Here is an 18,269-nt window from a genome sequence, read left to right as displayed (position 1 = left end):
TAGTAATAACAATTCTATAGTAATAATAATAATAACAACAATTCTATAGTATTAATAATAATTCTATAGTAATAATAATAATAATTCTATAGTAATAATAACTTCCATAATAAAGACAAATTCCATAATAATAAATATTCCATACTAATTCCATGCAAGATCACCGAAAATTGGGGATTTGGTGTTTTTTTCTTCATCATTCCAACTGGGGGAATCCCTCATCCAGAGCAACTTCCACAGGGAAGCACCTTCAGGCACTGGAAGGGGTTCTGAGCTCTCCCTGGAGGGAGCGGGTTTGGAGGACGCCGCATGGCTTGGCGATGGTTTCTCCAGAGGGACATCCACATTCCCACGTGGCAAAGATCCCATCCCACCCCTCCCTTGAGACCCCACCAGGGCACACAGCTGCCACGGGAGCAGCCAAATGTTCCCTCGATGTCCCCGGGCGCCACTCACCCCCTGCAGGGCGTACACGTAGACCTTGCCCCTCTCCCTGCCCTCGCTGAAGAACATGGGCGCGCCCACCAGCAGCACGTCGGTGACGCCGTCGCCGTTCACGTCCAGGGAGTTGATCTCGCTGCCGTAGTAGGAGCCGATCTGGGGCAGACAGGACGGCGTGGGGATGATGCCACCATCCCTCTGGGATGCACAGGGACATCCCACCCCTGCCACAGCCACGCTGAGGATGCAGCCACAACCGGCTCTCTTGGGCTGGCAATGGGGTGTGGGTTCCATCCCCGTCTGTCAGAGCTGGGCAGTTCTCTCTGTCCATGGGGCAGTTTTCTTATTGTATTCTGACTCTGGCAGTGGTTTGTTTACTTTTTTGTACTATTGCATTTGTATTTTTAATTGTCCTAGTAAAAAACTGTTATTCCTACTCCCATATCTTTGCCTAAGAGCCCCTTAATTTCCAAATTATAATAATTCAGAGGGAGAGAGGTTACATTTTCCATTTCAGGGGAGGCTCCTGCCTTCCTTAGCAGACACCTGTCTTTCCAAACCAAGACACTGGCACATCCACGGCTGTGCGGCACTGCCAAGCTGTTCCAACTCGGGAAAACCAAGGGAGAGGGTTGATTTTTCCACGGGCGAAAAGCGGCATGGCATTCCCAGCTGGAACTACCTGCTCTCCCTTGAGGGCCTGGTGGATGGTGAGGTTCCTGTTGCTGTGCATGTTGAACAGGATGACCTTGCCGGTGTGGTTGAACCGCGGCGCTCCCGCCACGTAGATCCGCTCGTGCCTGGTGGAGACGACGGAGGAGACGGTGTAACCTGGAGAGGGATGGACACAGAGTGAGAACTCCCTGCCTGCTCCCAGGGTCTGCTTTCCATTAGCCCCCAGCTGCTGACACAGCTCTGGCTGCTTTCCAAAAAGGGAAGCTTAAAAACTGGGATTTTTGCAAAGATGAAATCACCCAGAGGGACCCCAGTGCCTCTGAGCCGCCCGCTCCGGTGCTGCTGCGGCCGGGGCTGTGCCGGGAGTTTTGGCACTGCCTGATTCCCTCTTCCTGTGCAAATCCTTCTTCTATCGAAGGTGAATCCAATTCCTGCAATTCCAGGACTTCTGGCTGTTTTATTTCATGGCTCACATTAAGTTGGACAGACACTCGTGAGGTGCTGAGTGTTGGGAAGTTGCGGCTCCCGCTGCTCCAGGAACACCAGGCAGGAAAAGCTTTCCTGGTGCTAGATGTCAACATTCCCAGTCCAATAAAAGCCATGAATCCATCAAAACCATTCCTCCTGATGGAAATAACCCTGCCTAAGCCAATGACCCTGAGCAATCCCTTTTTTCCTACTGGGATCACCCCCTGGGCTGCGGCACTTCCATGGCTGCAGATGGGATTTTGTAGGAATATAAAGCTGGGGCTGCCAAATCCCAATTTTCAACCCCAAGTTCAGGTTCCTGAACCTTCAGGCTCGGGTTTAAATTCCAATGAAATCCTTAGAAGTGGAACAGGGTGCCCAGAGAAGCTGTGGCTGCCGCATCCCTGGAATGTTCCAATCTCAGGCTGGATGGGGCATGGAGAAACCTGGGATAGGGGATGAGCTTTAAGTTCCTTTCCAACCCAAATCATTCCAGAATTCTGGGATTCTATGGAACTCAAAGTCTGGCCAATCATGAAACTGAATCACATTCCTTGGAATCACATCCAGTTAAATTTTGAGTATCTTCAGGGATTTTTGGTCTCTTCCCTGCTCACCAGCCTTACCTGGGTTCCCTCTTTCCCTAAAAATGCCCCTCCTGCAGGGATATTCCTAAACCCAGCATCGGCCCTGAGCCCCCCAGGCTGCTCCTCAGCAGGATACACCAGCATTCCTTAAAATTCCCAGATTTCTCACTGCAGGCAGTGGGAAAGAGAGCCCAGTTGAGCTCCCACAGGGATTCCCATGGGACACCCACAGCTCAGGGGACACTCTGCTGTCACCCCACGGATGAACCACGTGTCCCCATTCCCAGGGAAGAGCCTGGAGGCGCTGATCCCACAGAATTCCACCTCTCTCCCTGCCACGGGACAGCCACATCTCCGAGGAGAGGCTGCGTTTCGCCATCCAGGCTGATATTTTTATTCCAGAGCTCCAGTGGCTGCACATGGAATGGATTAACCCAGCAGGTATTTCCTGCCTAGGCATGAAATTCCATCGGTGCTTTGAAACCACTCCAAGAAAAGCTGCGGATAACCCGCCGGCTTGGCTGCTCCTGAATTTAAATCTCATTTGTGCCCCGCTCCGGGGTCGGAGCCGGGCTCTTCCCAGGTGAGGATGCTCCTGTGCTGCATCCCACAGCTCTCCCATGAGGAATACCCCATGCTTCCTCTTTTTTAAGGATAAAATCCCGAATTCCCCCCTGCGGCAGCACGGCCTCCTTCAGCTTTCCCACCTAAATAGGCTCCGTGGTTTTTCAGCTCCTCCGGGAATTCCTGCAGGTAGGATTCCCGCAGAGGAATGACCTTCCCGCTGCTGGTCTCCTTCAGCACGGCTCCGTTCCAGTCGTAGGCTCCCACTGCTCCCAGCAGGATCCCGTCCTGTGGGAAAACGGGAGCGGTTTGATGGGATTTCTTCCCAAGTGGAGGCGATTCCATCCCTCTGATCCCGCACAGACCGCTCTTCCAAAAACACCTGGAATGCTGGAGGGTTTTAAAACTGCTGGAATGACACTTCCACCCTATTCCTGTTTTTCCAATGTGGTTTTTCTCCCCAGGAAATTCCCAAGAGCTTTTTCCATGGACATACCAGCATGTCCTTCCCAAGAGGTCGTGGCACTGGGAGGATCTGCTGCGGATCCTAAGGGATGCTCACATCTCCCAGCACCTCCCTTACCCATGGGATAATCCAGCAGCATTTCCTTATCCTCATGTTAATTATTTAACTCTGTAATTAATAATTTGTCCCAAATCCCAATCTCCCACCTGGAGCTGGGGGTGATAAACAGGACAAGGCAGGAGCAAAAAAATGCCCACATTTCCTCTCTTACTTCCACAACGTGGGATGAAAATCCAGTCTGGGACATTTCCAGTCCAAAGGAGATCTCGTTCTTGTTGGTTCCTTTAAAAAAAAAGAAAAAAAAAAGGGAATTTGTGTTTAGTGGAGAGTTTTGCTTTCTTGGAACAGTTCCGTGGCCTCCTCTGGAATTGCTCCAGCAGCTCCACATCCTCCTGATGATCCCATTTCTCCCTAAATCCCCCCAGTTCCACAACCTCATGCTGTTAGGAGGTCTGGGAGCTCAGCTGGGGCGCAGCTTCTCCCCCTGCAGAGCTGCAAGATCACCCAAAACTGGGGATTTGGAGGTTTTTGCTTTGCAATTCCAACTGGGGGAATTCCTCATCCAGGAAAACTTCCACAAGAAAGCGCCAGGCTGGACAGAGAAAACTGGGAAACTCGTGGGGAATTTGTGAGCTGGTTTGAGCCAAAATCCCCCAAATTCAAGACGTTTCATTCCCGCTGCGGGCCCTCCATCTTCTGTTCCAATTGTTCATTCCAGGCTGCATTTTTCCTCTGAAATTCGGATAAATTTAGTTTGGGAGAGCAACAAAGTTGTCACAAGAGCTGACATTTAAGACAAAAATATTTCCTGATATTTCATTTCAGCCAATAAACCTGAAATCCCAGCATTATTCCCATAATCTCCCGGTGTCTGGCACCCCAGGAAGCTCCTGTGTGTGGGTTTTCCTGATTACAGCCCTGGAATTTGATGGATGAGGAAGACACTGACACCCAAATTCCCCCCATACCAAATCTCCGAGGTTTTCTATAAAAAGGAAAAATCAAAGCCACCAGAATTCCGCTGGCCGGAATGAGGTGTGTCCTTTGGAAAAGGGATCTCTGCTCCCGATATCTGAGGGACGCAACTGCTCCAAATAAAGACATTTCCTCAAATATGAAGATACTCCAAGCAGGATTTTAGGCTCAGATATTGCGTAAAGCCTCGTCCAAATTTGGGGAAAAAAAAAGGATCAGCAACACATTCCCAGCTCTGGGATGTGCCAGGGAGGAGCATCCCTCACCTTCCAGGCTGAAAATCCTTTCTCCCAGAGCATCCACGATGTCCTTGAGCGCCGCCTCGTCGGTGACGTTGAAGAAGTGTTTGTCATCGGGGTCGCTGGCGATGAATTTGATCTCGTTCAGAAAGGCCTCGGGGTTGATCCCTCTCCTGTTGTAATAACCCAAGACCTGGTTGGGAATAAAATGCGAGACTTCTATGGAATTAGAATTCCCGGGTGGTTTGGGTTGGGAAGGGTCTTAAAGCTCATCCCATTCCATGGGCAGGGACAGCTTCCTCTACCCCAGGCCGCTCCAAGCCCTGTCCAACCTTGGACACCTCCAGGCATGGGGGGTCAGCAGCTCCTCTGGGTCGTTTTCCCAGGATGGATAAAACTTTCCCAAAACCCTTTGGGGGGTGTCCAGGTGGGAGAAGCCCCATGCTTGGATCTGACACCACTTTGTGGGAATGAACAGAGGAATTGCTGCAATTCCTTGTGGAATTTGGGGTCCTGCCTGTCCCTGGTCCTGGAACCAGCTCCAGCAGCCAAATCCAGAGCTGAGCATCCCAAAAGCAGCACCAGCCACAGGGAGCTCTCGGAATGCTCCAGAAGAAACATTATGGAACAATCTTCCAGAATGGAGAATAGATAGGACCTCTTGGACAGGATGGACAGGACCTCTTGGAATGTTCCAGGTGCAGTGGGGATGGACAGGACCCCTTGGAATGCTTCAGGAGCAGTGGGGATGGACAGGACCTCTTGGAATGTTCCAGGAGCAGTGGGGATGGACAGGACCCCTTGGAATGCTCCAGGAGCAGTGGGGATGGACAGGACCCCTTGGAATGCTCCAGGAGCAGTGGGGATGGACAGGAGCTCTTGGAATGCTCCAGGAGCAGCGGGGATGGGCTGTCCTGGTGCTTTGGGATTCCTGGAGCACCGCCACGCTCTGCAGGACTTCCACAACCCAAAATCCCCGTCACTCACCGCCACCGCGTATCTGGTGACGTTGTCCCTCTCGCTGTCCTCGATCACCTTCTCCAGGTCTGGGCTGTCGTGGGACTCTCCATCTGTGATGACAATCATTACTCGCTTTGCCCCTTTCCGGCCACCTTTCCGAAACGCTTCCGAGCTGCAAGTGAAGAGATGCCCTGGGCTGCTCAGCCCCGCCAGCTCCGTGGGGGCTCCGCCGCCCCACCGAGCCTGCCCCGAGGGGTCTCTGGGGCTGCTGCCCCTTGGGGAGGTGCAGGAACCCTCGGGAAATGCTTTGGGATGTGGATTTCCCCACTTTTTGCAGGAAAGAGGCTGTAATTCAGCAAAATTGGTTGAGGGAATGGATCTTGAGTTGGCCAGCGGAGTTCTGGCCTTGGCCTGTGGGGCCTTTCCCTGTGAGGGAAAATTTCTTCATCCCATTATCCACACCTGCCAAAATCACATGATTTTGACAAAGCACGGTCCCAAATTCCAGCATATTCATGGAAAAGGGACACTGACCAGGGCTGGGGACTCTGTGTGACACAAATCGTTCAGGACCTTGCTCAGATCTGGCCAGGATCCATCTAAAACTTTTCCAAGCTGCCCAGGGCAGTCCTGGAATTGCCATTCCTGCAGGGATTTCCAAACCACATGGATGTGGCACTTGGGACATGGTCAGTGGTGGCCTTGGCAGTGCTGGACTTGATTTTTGATCTCTTTTCCAACGTAAAATTTCATGATTCCCAGCAGGAATACTGCTAGGAAAAAAGGCTGGAGGAAGGATTTGTCCTTCCTTTGGAAAGGGAGGAGGTGGAGCTGTCCTGAGCTCCTGTGGACTCTCCAGGGAATTCCAGGAGAGCTCCAGGTTCTGGGGCTGAATTTGGGGACTGGGAGCTCATCCCTGGGGGCTTCCAGGGAGAAGCCACAATTCCAGAGCCTGCCCCAGCTGCAAACGAGCAGTTTTGGGAAGCGCCACTCTCAAAGCTTCCCCCAAATCACATTTTCCTACAAACCCTGGCGATTCCCCCTTTCTTGAGCAGCAAGGAAAACAAAAGGAGAGGGAAGGAGGGGGAAAAAAAAAAAAAAAAAGTGGATTTGAAGGTTTTCCTGGGGAGAAGAGCAGGAGTGGGAGGGGTTTTACCGAGCGAACTCGATGCCGTAGGCGGTCCGGGTCTCGGTGCCGCCGCGCTGCTCGATGTGGCTGGCGGCCGCCACCACGTCCTGCACGGACCTGTAGTCGTTCAGGTGGAACTCATGGACCACGTCCTCTCCGTACTGGACAACTCCCACCTGGGAACGACGGGAATGGCACCAAAGAGGCCAACAGAACGAGGTCCTGTCCACCACGAGCGCTGTCAGCCACGGGAATCGCCAGCCACGGGTAGAATTCTCTACGCTCATTCCCAGTTTTCCCTCCATGGGATCATTATTCATTCCCAATTTTATGGCTTGGTTCCCAAGTTTTGGGGACATCCAGATGTGCCATGCTCCACTGTCCCAGTTTGGACGCACAGCATTTCCAGCTGTGGGACCAAACTGGGTAATTTGGGAAAATCTGGGATATTCCTGCTGAAATTCCTGCCTGAATCAACCCATGATTACTTGGTGAAAGAGCATGGAGAGCTCCTTTCCATGGGGTTTCATCCTCCCTGTTCCCACTGGGATGTGGGATCCCTCTGTAGCTTACTTAGGGACATTAATTTCTTCCCATGGGATGAGTCAAAAATCCCAATATTTTGACAAATTCCAGCAGCTTGACAGAAAAGGGACATTGGGAATGGCCCTGGGATGACACAAATGGTTCAGGGCCTCACCTGGATCTGTCCAGGACCGATGTAAAACTTTTTCAGGATATTTATCAGGAAGTGCTGGACTTCAACCCACGGATAAATGCTGTTGGATCCATCCAGAACGATGATGATGTCCATGTAGGTCTGGCATCCTGTGGAAAATCCAGGGATTTATTAAAAATGTTCTTGCAAAGGGACAGATTTATGGCTTCACTTCCCGCCAGGTACTTCCTCTTAGGATTTCTTAAGGAAAAAGAAAAAATCTTTTTTCAATAATTTGGGAAAGAACTTTGGGCTCCAGCAAGGTGGGGAGAAGCCACAGGAATCCTCTCTGCTGTGAAAAGATGGGATCACTTCCTAGGAATAACACTCAGCGGCATCATTTGGGATTCAGCTTTGGAATTTGATCCCGTTTAATATCATTCCACACTTCAAAGAGGAGCAGGATCCGGCTCCGTTCCTCCCGCAGAGCCGTTCCTGATCCCTGAGTCATTCCCAGCCCTGCCATGGAAAGCAAGGCGGGCATTTCCTCCCTTCCCATGAAATCCTCGGCTCCGAGGCAGCCAAAAACCCCGGAGGGGACCCCAGGGCTCGGCTCTGCAACCGGAGCAGGAAGGATTTAAGGATTTTTTCCAGTGGGGAAAATTGCTCAGGATCATCTCAGTCTTGCTGATGTTTTACAGCATTCCTTGGAAAAGTGCTCGATGATCCTGGATTTCAGAAATTTATCGGCTGCTCTTTCACCCTATGGGTTTTTACAGAGGGAAGAATCCACGGATTGGAGTCACTCATGGATCACTGGGATCCTCTGTGTGCCTCCATGTCCATTCCATCCCGGGAATCAGGGAGAGGAGCTGACCCCACATCCCATTAAATAAACACTTTCTCAAACGCCCTAAAATCCCAATTATCCTTTGCAGCGAGGGCTGGAAAATAACAAGGGAAGTGACACTGGGAATTTGATGATGCCTTTGCTGCCTTGATCCCGAAAATCCCATTTTTCCAAGCCCCTCTTTATGCCCTGGGAATTTGGTGATGGGCTCTGCCTTTCCTGCCTCGATCCCCACCAAATCCCATTTTTACCAGTCCATCTGCCCTGGGAATTAAGCAGCACCAGAGGGGTTCTGGGGCTGGGGAATCACATCCCATGGGATGAGGAGCTCCCAGGAGCAGGACAGGCTTCTGGGAATCCTTCCCAGCTCCAGGAAAGGCAGGAAGCTTCACTTCAACCCTCCAAAATAAAATCCCGGCTCCAAATTCCAACATGTTTAACTCCTGGTCAATGAAGGCTTTGTTTTGTGCAGCCAAAATGGGATTGGAGATGGGATTGGAGCTGGGATCGGAGCAGGGATGGGAGCAGGGATCTTGGTCCTCACTCTGCAGAGCCGGAGCCACGGTTCTGGAGAAGCGGAAGTTGGAGTTGACGCGGGAACACATTCCCGTGGTGTAGTAGGAGCTGCCACACTCGTGGGACCACAGGGGGCTGCAGGCCTGGCGGGGTAAAAAAGCAGGATTTGGTTCAAAGGATCCCTTTTCCGTGGATGTGCTTTATTTTAATTTCAATTTTTTTTCCCATTTTACTTAATTTAATTTTATTTTCTTTCATTTTAATTCTATTTTATCGCATTATATTTTATTTTATCAATAATTCCCTATAAATCTCCTCACATTCCATAAACAAAAACCCACCGGGAGGAACCTCCCAACACCTCCCTGTCCTGCCCCACGTTCCCGGTGCGCATTCCCAAATTCCCAGCCCACATTCCCAGGAACGCTGCTCACCAGGAAGCTGCTGTCCCTGGGGTTGGTGGCCAGGCTCAGGCCCAGGCGCATGTTGTCCTTGCGCTCCGACACGTTGGACAGCGTCACCCGCCCTTGGGAGAGAGGCCGGCGTCAGGGATATTCCCGGGAAATCCGGGATGTCCCCCCGAATCTCCGGAGGAACCGGGAATTGTGTGCCGGAGAGGAATCTCTGCTGGCGTAACTCCAGGTTTTGGGGATTTTTGGCAGATGAGAAAAGACTTGGAAAACCCAACATCACCCGCCCTTGGGAGAGAGGCTGGGATCAGGGATCAGGGACATTCCTGGCAAATCCGGAATGCCCCCTGGAATGTCCAGAGCAACTGGGAATTGTGTGCCAGAGAGGAATCTCTGCCGGCTTCACTCCAGGTTTGGGGGATTTCTGGGAGGTGAGTAAAAATTTAGAAAAATTGGTTTTTTCCTACATGAACAGCCAAGGAAGGAAAATTTTTTTGGGAATGAGACTGGGAGCTGGAAAGGAGGAAACCCCTCGGAGGGCTCAGCTCCTCATCCTGGATTCCCAGGGAATCCCTGTTTTTTCCACGGCACAGCCCAGAAATTGGGAACAGCCCCAGGGCAGCCCTGTCAATCCTAAATGGGATTGGTCACTGAGCTGTGTCCCAAATCCTGATCCAACTGTTCCTCCGGAAAACGCAGCTCCCCATGAGCCAGAGCTCCCCCTTTGGGAAGCAAACTGGGAATCATGGAAAAATTTGGGAATTTAAAGCCCATCCAGTGCCACCTTCCACCATCCTAGGGTGCTCCAAGCCCCATCCAACCCCGGCCTTGGACACTTCCAGGGATCCAGGGGCTTCTCTGGGAATTCCACCTTCCCAGGGAGGAATCCCTTCCCAGTGTCCCGTTTTCCAGGGATAATTTGGGATGTCTGGGGCTGGAACGCCGTACCCAGGTTGAGCTTGGTGCAGTTTCCATGGCTCTCACTCAGCACCGGACACTTGTAGACGTCTCCGGTCTTCTGCTGCCCGTTGGATTCGTACGGAGCTCCCACCACCAGCCTGCGGAAAACACGGAGCCGTCAGCACCGGGACAGCGGGAATCCCCCGGGAAAAAGGGCTCCTCAGCCACGATTCCCAGATTTGGGAGTGGCAGCAGAGGGCCCCAACTTCGGTGGAAGGAAAGCTTCTCCTTCTCTTCGCGCTGGAAAGAGGAAAAAGTTGGGAATGTGACTCTGGCACCTGGAATTATGGAATTCATTCCCATCAGCCGCAAGGAACGGATTCATGGCAGGGAGGAAAAACCCAAACCCATCTGGAAGCACGGGAAGGAGCAGGGAAGCAGCTCCAGGATGGCACCAAATCCCTCTGAATTGTTATGGATTGTCCTTTCTCTCCACTGCCTGTGGAGGAGCCTTTCCATAGGGTCATGGAATGGTTTGGGATGGAAGGGACCTTAAGGATCATCTCATCCCAACCCCCTCCATGGGCACCTCCCACTTCATTCCCAGAGCATCTCCAGGACATGGATATGGAGACACTTCCCACTTCATTCCCAGGACATGGATATGGATGCAGGATTCCAGCAGAACCAGAAGGAAAAACAAGGAGCTGGTGGAGCGCCTCCAGCAAATCCCACTGGGATCCACACCCCGGAAAATCCTGGAAAAGGGAATTTGCTCCAACCCAGAGTTGTTATGAACAGCCCTGAGCTGAACACTGGGATCTCCAGGGGTGGATGAGGAGATTGGGAAGGAATTTTCCCAGGGAAAATCCTGGAAAAAGGAATTTTCTCCAAGCTGGGGTTGTTACAAGCACTGGGAGATAAACATTGGGATCTCCAGTAGAGGGAAGGAATTTTCCCCAGGAAAACCCTGGAGAAGGGAATCTGCTCCAAGCTGGAGTTTTTCTGAACATCAGGAGCCAAACATTGGGATCTCCAGTGGACATCAGGAATTTTCCTGCTCTCCAAAAGAAGGCAGCTGCTAAATCCCATTCCCCAGCAAGGACACCAACTTCCAGTCAGGATATTTTTGGGACATCTGAACATTTTTCCCACTTTTTCTTGCCCACAGCATTCCAACCCAGCAACCCAAAAGAAGGAAGAGCTCAGGACCTAAGGAATCCATCCCTTCATTCCAGGCTATCCCAAAAATCCTCGGCACCATGAGTTGTTGGCAATTGCCGCTCCCAAAATAAATGGGATTTGAAAAAAAGAATTTTAGCTTCCCAAAAATTCTATGGATGCAACCATCCCAGTCTGGATCTCCAGATAAACAGGAGCTCTTTTGTTCCACAGAGCCCTTCCCAGCAGCTGGAAAAGCCACCGGCACAGATGTTCCCTGTTAGACCAGGAATTGTCATTCCTTAAAAATGTTGCTGCTCCAAAGACAAACATCCCATTCTTTTATCCCAAACCGGAATCGCTCACCCAAGGAAAAGCTCCCGAATCTGATTCTCAGGGAAGCACTTCCTGAATTACGGCTTAATGTGGGAATTCACAACGGGAAAATCATCTCCAGCTGGAGCTGTCCTCAACAGCATCCAGGAAAATCTGAGATTTTTCAGGAATTTGCTCGTTTTCCTGAGGCTCTCCCACACTCTCAAGTCCATTTGGTTTGGAGAGGAGGCAAAAGGTGGAAGATCGGGAAGGGGAATGGGAAAACCTTGAGGATGGGGAGGAATAAAGGTGGAGGCTCCTCGGAAAACGAGGATCTCCTGGTGTAATTCCCAATTCCCAAAGAATTTCAGATACATGGAATTCCATGAACTTCTAGGAGCAGCTCCAGCTTGATGTGGCCCCCCATCCTGCAGGGAATCCTCTTGGAGACTTTTCCATGAATTAATATTCCCATATTAATATGATTACACCAGCCATTAATCAATATTCCCAAAAAACCAGCAGGTTTGGGGTTGGACCATCCTTTTGGGATGACGAGGCAAATCCAAAGGCAACCCAAACATTCCCAGCTTTTGCCGTGAATGCGGAGCGGCTGCGGAGCTCCCGAAGCTGGAATTCTTGTCTCCCAAAAAACAATGGAATTGTTTTCCCTTTTCGGTTAAATGGGAATGATTCATCAGCTGGAGCTGTCAAATCCTCATGGAAACTTGGCAGCTCGAGAAAAAGGCTTTTCCAGCTGTTTGGAAGGTGTTTTTAGGGATGCTGCTCCACTCTTCCTTTACTTGGAAACTTGGGCTAGAAATCCTGGATTTTTCCTTCCAAAAGCAAAATAAAAAATTCAGGGATTTGGGACGGGTTATCCCAAATTCCCAAAAATATCCAAATAAACCAGCTCATCCCAAGAAAACTGGAGCATTCCACTATAGAAGGGAGACATTCCTGTTTTTTTCCAAACTTTCCCCCTCCACACATCCTGAGATCATCCCAATCTCCCAATTTTTCCTTGGATTCCCAGGAGGGAAGTGGCTCCTGCATCACAACTTGGCCAAAAAACCACGGCTTTGAAAGAAAATCAGAACCAAACAATTCCTGCCTCGCCTCCCTCTCCGTTCCCTGCTCCCGGAGAAAACAAAGGGAAAAAAACCAACAGGGATTAAGTGGGAAAAGCTCTGACTGCTCCGAGCTGTCTGAGGATGGATTTTTAACTTTCATCCCCAAAAACATAAGGAGAGGAAAAGCAGGAATACCCTGGGATACTGCTCTCCAAGCAAAGCCCAGTGCTGGCTCCTGATTCCCAGTTTTCCAGCCAGGCTGGGAATGGGATGTGTCCATGCCTGCAGGCTGGGAAAGGCTCCAAACCAGCAAAATCCAGGAATTTGGGAATGGTTTGGGTGGGAAAAACCTTAAAGCTCATCCCATTGCACCCCTGAGCTCCAGGCCCTGATCCTGGACAATCCCGGTCCGAGCCTGGCTGAAGGGAAAAGGAGGAGGGAAAAGAAAAAAAAGAAGGAAAAATCCTCTGGCTGGATTGAAAGCCAGAATTGTGCTGATCTGGAAAAACACTTCCAGGGGTTTCTGTTTTCCAGCTCCTGCCAGAGGTTTTCTTGGCTGGAATTCTCCCGTGGCTTGGCCGCCACCAGAGCGCTTGGAATATTTTTATGGAAGCACAGAGAATTCCATAATGTCTGCTCCTGGCTCTCCCTCCCACCCTGGGATGCAGGATCTGTGGCAGCCCACCCTATTCCCAAGTTTTTTGGGGGGATTTTCCCTCTTTTTGGCCTTGTTTTCAAGAAAATCATGGAATGGTTTGGGTCATTCCAGCCCCACTTCCAGAGGTTGCTCCGAGCTGGATTTGAACATTCCAGGGATGGGGTGGCAAAAAATCTGGGAATCAACAGCTGTTCTGAAGGAGAAGGGTTTGTTTGGGTTGGGAGTGGGAGATTGGGAAAAGTCACCTGGGAAATTCCCGGTTTTCTTGGGAATCTCCAGAGGGAAGCTGGAGAACGGCTCCATGGAAAATCCCAGCTGAACCAAGAACCAGGGAGAGGCCTTGCCTGGAAACACCTCCTTAACATCCCCAAAAATGGGGGAAAAACTCCTGGAAAAACAGGAATGTGGCATTCCTGCTGCCCACGGTATTCCAGAGTTCCTTGGGCTGCCTTTGCTCCTGTTATCCGTTGTTTTCTGGGATTTGGGATCCGGACAGGGATTTGTCACCACTGCTTGTCCCCCTCTCCAGGATTCCTTGGAAAAGGAGCTCGGAGATGCTCCCAGCCACAGCTCCTGGAATGATGGGAAGCACTCCGCACAAACACTTGGAAGGGGGAGGTGAAAGATGAAGGGAATTTTTCCCCTTTTTTTGCCCTCTCTGGGACCTCCAGGAAGATTCTTCCCAAAATTCCATGAGATTCCAGGTTGTGTTTGCGCCAAACATCCAGGAGCTCCCATTCCCATGAGAGCTTCCAGGTTTTAAGCGATACACATCCCATTTGTGGGAATTCTGCTCATTATTCCCAAAGAAATCCATCCACAGTGTCCAACCTGCCTGGATTTGGGATTCAAACCCTCCAAAACCACTCCATCCTCCCAGGAATTCCTTCTCCTTATCCCCAAATTCCTCCCAGGTCATTTTGTCCCAGCAGCACAGGGAGTTCCCAGTTTTTTCCAGTTTTCCCAAAAATCCCCAGTTTGGACACCGGGAATGCTCCGATCCCATAATTCCAGGTCCCCATTTCCCTGCCTGCTCCAGGAGCAGGAAGCTGCCATTCCATGGAGCTCCAGTGGTTTTTGGGATGAATTCCAGGCACCTGTTGTCATCTTTTCCATCCCCACTTGGAGAAGGCATCTCCAGCTCCACGGAAAAGATGGAAAAAGTGTGGAAAAGGAGGTCTGGAAACCCCTCACTGCTCTGGAAAATGCCGGAGCAAAATCAAATCCCACATGGATGAGCTTTTCCAGCCTTAAATATCCAAGTGGAATTTCCCCCCCTCCCAGAGTTTAATAACCCGATTTTTTTCCTCACAGATTTTCCTCATGGATTTTCCGCTCTCTGGGATGCACTTCCATGAGTCTGGGTGGTTCCTTGAAAAGTCTGGAAAAGGGGAAAATTCCCAACTTCCAAAAATACCTGGAAAATCCAATCTGTTTGGAGCCACTCCAATATTCCTTTAGAAATATATGGAAATAAAACATAAACACAAAATTCTTGGAATCCGTTCCCAAACAATTCCCAGCAGCCAAAAGCAGCATTAAAAGGCTCAGACTGAAGGAGAGGTGCCAAAATCCTCGGATTCCGCTCTTGGAATTTGGCAGCTGCGTCCCGGCACATCCATGGCCGGGATTCTGGGAGAACCATGGAGTCTCTGCTGTATTCCAGTGGATTTTGTGGAATTCTTTGGGATGGGATTGGAAGATGCTCAGCGGGAATTGGGGTCTCAGGACATTCCTTCCATGTCCTGACAGCTCCTGGAATTATCCAGCTCCTGGAATTGTCCTGCACCTGGACTTGTCCTGCACCTGGAATTCTTATCCAGCTCCCTCTGCACATCCGTGGTTTTTATTCCAGAGGTTTCTGGTTGCTCCCAGATTTCTCTATTTTTCAGCTGTGTCCACATTTTTCCTTGGAATTTTTTCCTGCTCAATTGCAGATTCCAGCAGCGCTGAGTTTTTAGTCGTGTCCATCCATAGGATCCCGCTGGAAAAAATTCCATTTTTCCAAGCAGAGGAACCAACAGGAGGAAAAACTAGAGGTGGATCCTGCGGATGTTGGCAGGAAAAGTCGGGAAAAGAAGCCAGGGATGGTCTTTGGTCCTGCTTGGGAAAGCAGGAAAAATTTCCTGATTTCCAGGGAATTCAGCCCTTGGTCACCCCATCAGTGGTGGTGACATGGGAAAATGGGATAAGAGATCCCAAAATCCTGGGAATTGCAGCCCCTCAGCTGGGATGGAACTAAAACAGTTCCTATGGATACAACCGGGATGAGAATATTCCCAAAACTGGGATTTCCCAGCAATTTCCCTCAGAATCCCGGGAAACACTGAACTCCCAACTTTCATCCCAAGGCATCAGCCCTTCCATTGGATGCACAATTCCAATGGGAATTTCCACCAGTCCTGGTGGAAAATGGGGCTGGGAGCCATGGAAAGAGAGACCCCGACTTCCCAAAACTCCATGGAATGGGAATCTCAGGTTCAGGGTACGGGAGGGTTTTCCAAAGGAGGCAAGGGTTGGATTCCAGAGTTCCAGGAGTATCCCTTGCATTAATTATGGGACTAAGCCTGGATTCATCCACCTGGGGGGAAGATCCTGAATTTCAGGGAATTCCATGGGATTTGGAGCATCCGGATATGCTCCTGGAATGCACCAAAGGTCTCTGCCAACATCTGGGTGGGATCCCCTGGGATTCATTCCCCTGGGATCGGCCCTGGATTCATCCCTAGGATCGGCCTTGGATTCATCCCTGGGATCGGCCAAACCCACCCCAAATCCCAAACCTGAGCCAATCCCAGGTTCATCCCACATTCCCGATGGATCGATTCTCCAGGCCCTGGCTCCTCCATGCAAATTGGAAAAACCAGGATGGCCTGGACCCAAATTCCAGACGTGATTCCAGCCCTGGAGGGCTCCAAGGAATCGTGGTCCAGCCAGGACACTCCTCCACATCCACCCTTCCCAAATTCCCAATATCCCTTATCCCACCGAAAATTCCTCTTTTTTTAAGGAAAACCTTTCCTTCATTCAGCACTTCCAGGAGCAACCACATCCTGGCCCAGCTATTCCTGGGAATTCTGGAAGAGATTTGGGGTGATTTGGTGTAATTCCCACTGAAATTCCCTCTGGAATTCCCGGTTTCCTGGAGCCCACTCACCATTTCTTCCCGCCGATGTCGTGCTGCTGCACTGTGTATCCAAAAAAAGATTCCCTGGATCCCACAATGATCTGGGGCCTCTTGGTGTCGATGTTGAAGGAATTCCCAAATCCTGGGGAAAAAAGGGAATGATCTGTCAGCCAAAAAGCTGGAAAACACCAATTCCACATGGATGAATTCGGAATTCCAAAATCTCAGAGAGGTTTCAGCCATGGGATTATTCCAACCCCAGCCCCGCTCCGGGTTCTCCCACTTGGGGTTGGATTCGATGATTCCAGAGGCGCTTCCAACCTTGCCCATCCTGGGAAAGCTGCTCCCGAATTTTTGAAGATGCTGCAGGAACAGGGATGGGTTGATCCCATTCCCATCCCAGCCAGGATGGGAATTCCAAAGCATTCCAGCCCCGCCTCATCTGCAGCATCCCAAAATTCCGCTCTCCATTCTGGAGTTCCCAGGGAATATCCAGCCCTGCGGATGGAGCTCAGAGCTCATTTAGGATTCAGAATTCCTGAAATTCAGCCCATTCCCAGCCCTCAGTAGCTCATCCTGGAAGTTCCCTGGAGCCAGGATGGGAAGGGGAAGGAGGAAGGAACTTCTCCCTCTGGAATCCATGGACTGAGCCACTTCCATGGGGATCACAAGATGGGATCCATGGAAAAGGGATTCCAGCCACTCGCAGGGGTTTTCCCAAGGATCCAAAGCTGGATTCCCATTCCCTGTGGGAGCAGGAGCTGAGGAGAGGCAGCTCCAGAGGGGGATATCCCTAAGGATGGAATTCCAGCTGGGACAGGGCGATTTTTGGGATTGGTCCTTTCCCTCTGGAAAATGCCACTTCCCACAGAACAGCAGGAGCACGGGATCCACAATCCCAATCCCAGGATTCCGGTGCTCACAGGGAACAAATTCCAGAGAAATTCCCTTGAACAAAATTTGGGGAATTCTCTGGCAGCTCCTCCCTGTGCCAGGAGCCAGATCCAGGTGGGAAATTGGGAAATCAGGAATTCCCCTAGGAGCAGGAATTCTAGGAATGCTGGAGATGCTATCCATGGGAAGCACAGAGGGACACGGCCCAAACTCCAGGATAGAGCAGCAGGATGGACATGGATAACCTGGATATCCTGGACTGGATTCCCTGAATCCTGCTGGATGCTTCATTCCAAGCAAAACCTTGGAATTCTCCTCCAGGACAGGGACGGGATGCTCAGGTTGGAATTTTTTGGGATATAAAGGATCTGTCGGCAGGAAAATTTGGCACTGCTTCTTCCCAGGTGGAAAAATCCAGGATGGGAATGTTTGGATAGGCAGGAATGTTTGGATAGGCAGCAATGTTGGAGAAAAAGGGAATGTTTGGAATCTTAGGAACAAATCCACTCCTGAAGCAGGGAATGGAAGAATCTGACCATGGATTCCAAGGAAAAGGAACTTCCAAATGATCCAGAAAGAAACTCTAGAAAACCAGGATTTAAAAAACCCCCAGGGATAAAAAAACCCGGGAGACAGGGATGAGAGCCAAGATATTTTGTGGAGCGTTGACCTCATTTCACATCCCAAAGAAATGAAAACCTCGGGAGAGAGGGAAGCTGGGATTGGCCATGGAATGATGGGAAAGGGGGAAGGGCATCAGAGCACCCTGGAATCAGAGGGAATTTTGGGGACTTTGGATTCCCAGCAAGAAATTCCAAAATCCAGAAGAGTCTTGGATGCAGAGGAAGTGTCAGACCGGATGGGATGGATTTTCCTCTTGATTTTCCTGGATTTTGCATTTGATTCTTGCCAGGAAAAATATTGGGAAACAAGCAAATCTTTGGGAAAGAAGGATGGGAATAAAATCCACATCTCCTCCAGGGCAAAAATCAGGATAGAAAGAAGTCCTGGAAGGAAAATATCTGGGATGGGGATGATTCCAAAGGCACCGGCACCAGGAAAATGGGGAGAAAATGGGAGAGAGAAGGGGGGAAAACTGGGGAAAAATTGGAAAAACTGGGGGGAACGATGGGAATAAAGGGG

At 50.5% G+C, this 18,269-nt stretch overlaps 1 protein-coding gene across 1 annotated transcript in view; it reads right to left on the bottom strand.

Annotated features, from left to right (window-relative positions):
* The window catches only part of ITGA11 (integrin subunit alpha 11), a 34,854-nt gene that overhangs the window by 14,523 nt on the left and 2,062 nt on the right, over positions 1 to 18,269 (bottom strand). The window contains exons 2-13 of the mRNA XM_041468862.1: positions 16,263 to 16,374; positions 9,947 to 10,056; positions 9,023 to 9,114; positions 8,617 to 8,731; positions 7,265 to 7,392; positions 6,592 to 6,740; positions 5,463 to 5,607; positions 4,503 to 4,668; positions 3,473 to 3,543; positions 2,879 to 3,023; positions 1,124 to 1,272; positions 457 to 597 (exon numbers count right to left, since the gene is read on the bottom strand). Coding sequence (XP_041324796.1) covers positions 457 to 597; positions 1,124 to 1,272; positions 2,879 to 3,023; positions 3,473 to 3,543; positions 4,503 to 4,668; positions 5,463 to 5,607; positions 6,592 to 6,740; positions 7,265 to 7,392; positions 8,617 to 8,731; positions 9,023 to 9,114; positions 9,947 to 10,056; positions 16,263 to 16,374 — 1,523 coding nt within the window. The remainder of the gene's footprint in view (positions 1 to 456; positions 598 to 1,123; positions 1,273 to 2,878; positions 3,024 to 3,472; positions 3,544 to 4,502; positions 4,669 to 5,462; positions 5,608 to 6,591; positions 6,741 to 7,264; positions 7,393 to 8,616; positions 8,732 to 9,022; positions 9,115 to 9,946; positions 10,057 to 16,262; positions 16,375 to 18,269) is intronic.

The sequence above is a fragment of the Pyrgilauda ruficollis genome, unplaced genomic scaffold (genome assembly GCF_017590135.1).
Source record: "Pyrgilauda ruficollis isolate IOZ18807 unplaced genomic scaffold, ASM1759013v1 scaffold23, whole genome shotgun sequence".
NCBI lineage: Eukaryota > Metazoa > Chordata > Aves > Passeriformes > Passeridae > Pyrgilauda > Pyrgilauda ruficollis.
This window is presented reverse-complemented; position numbering and strand designations above follow the sequence as displayed.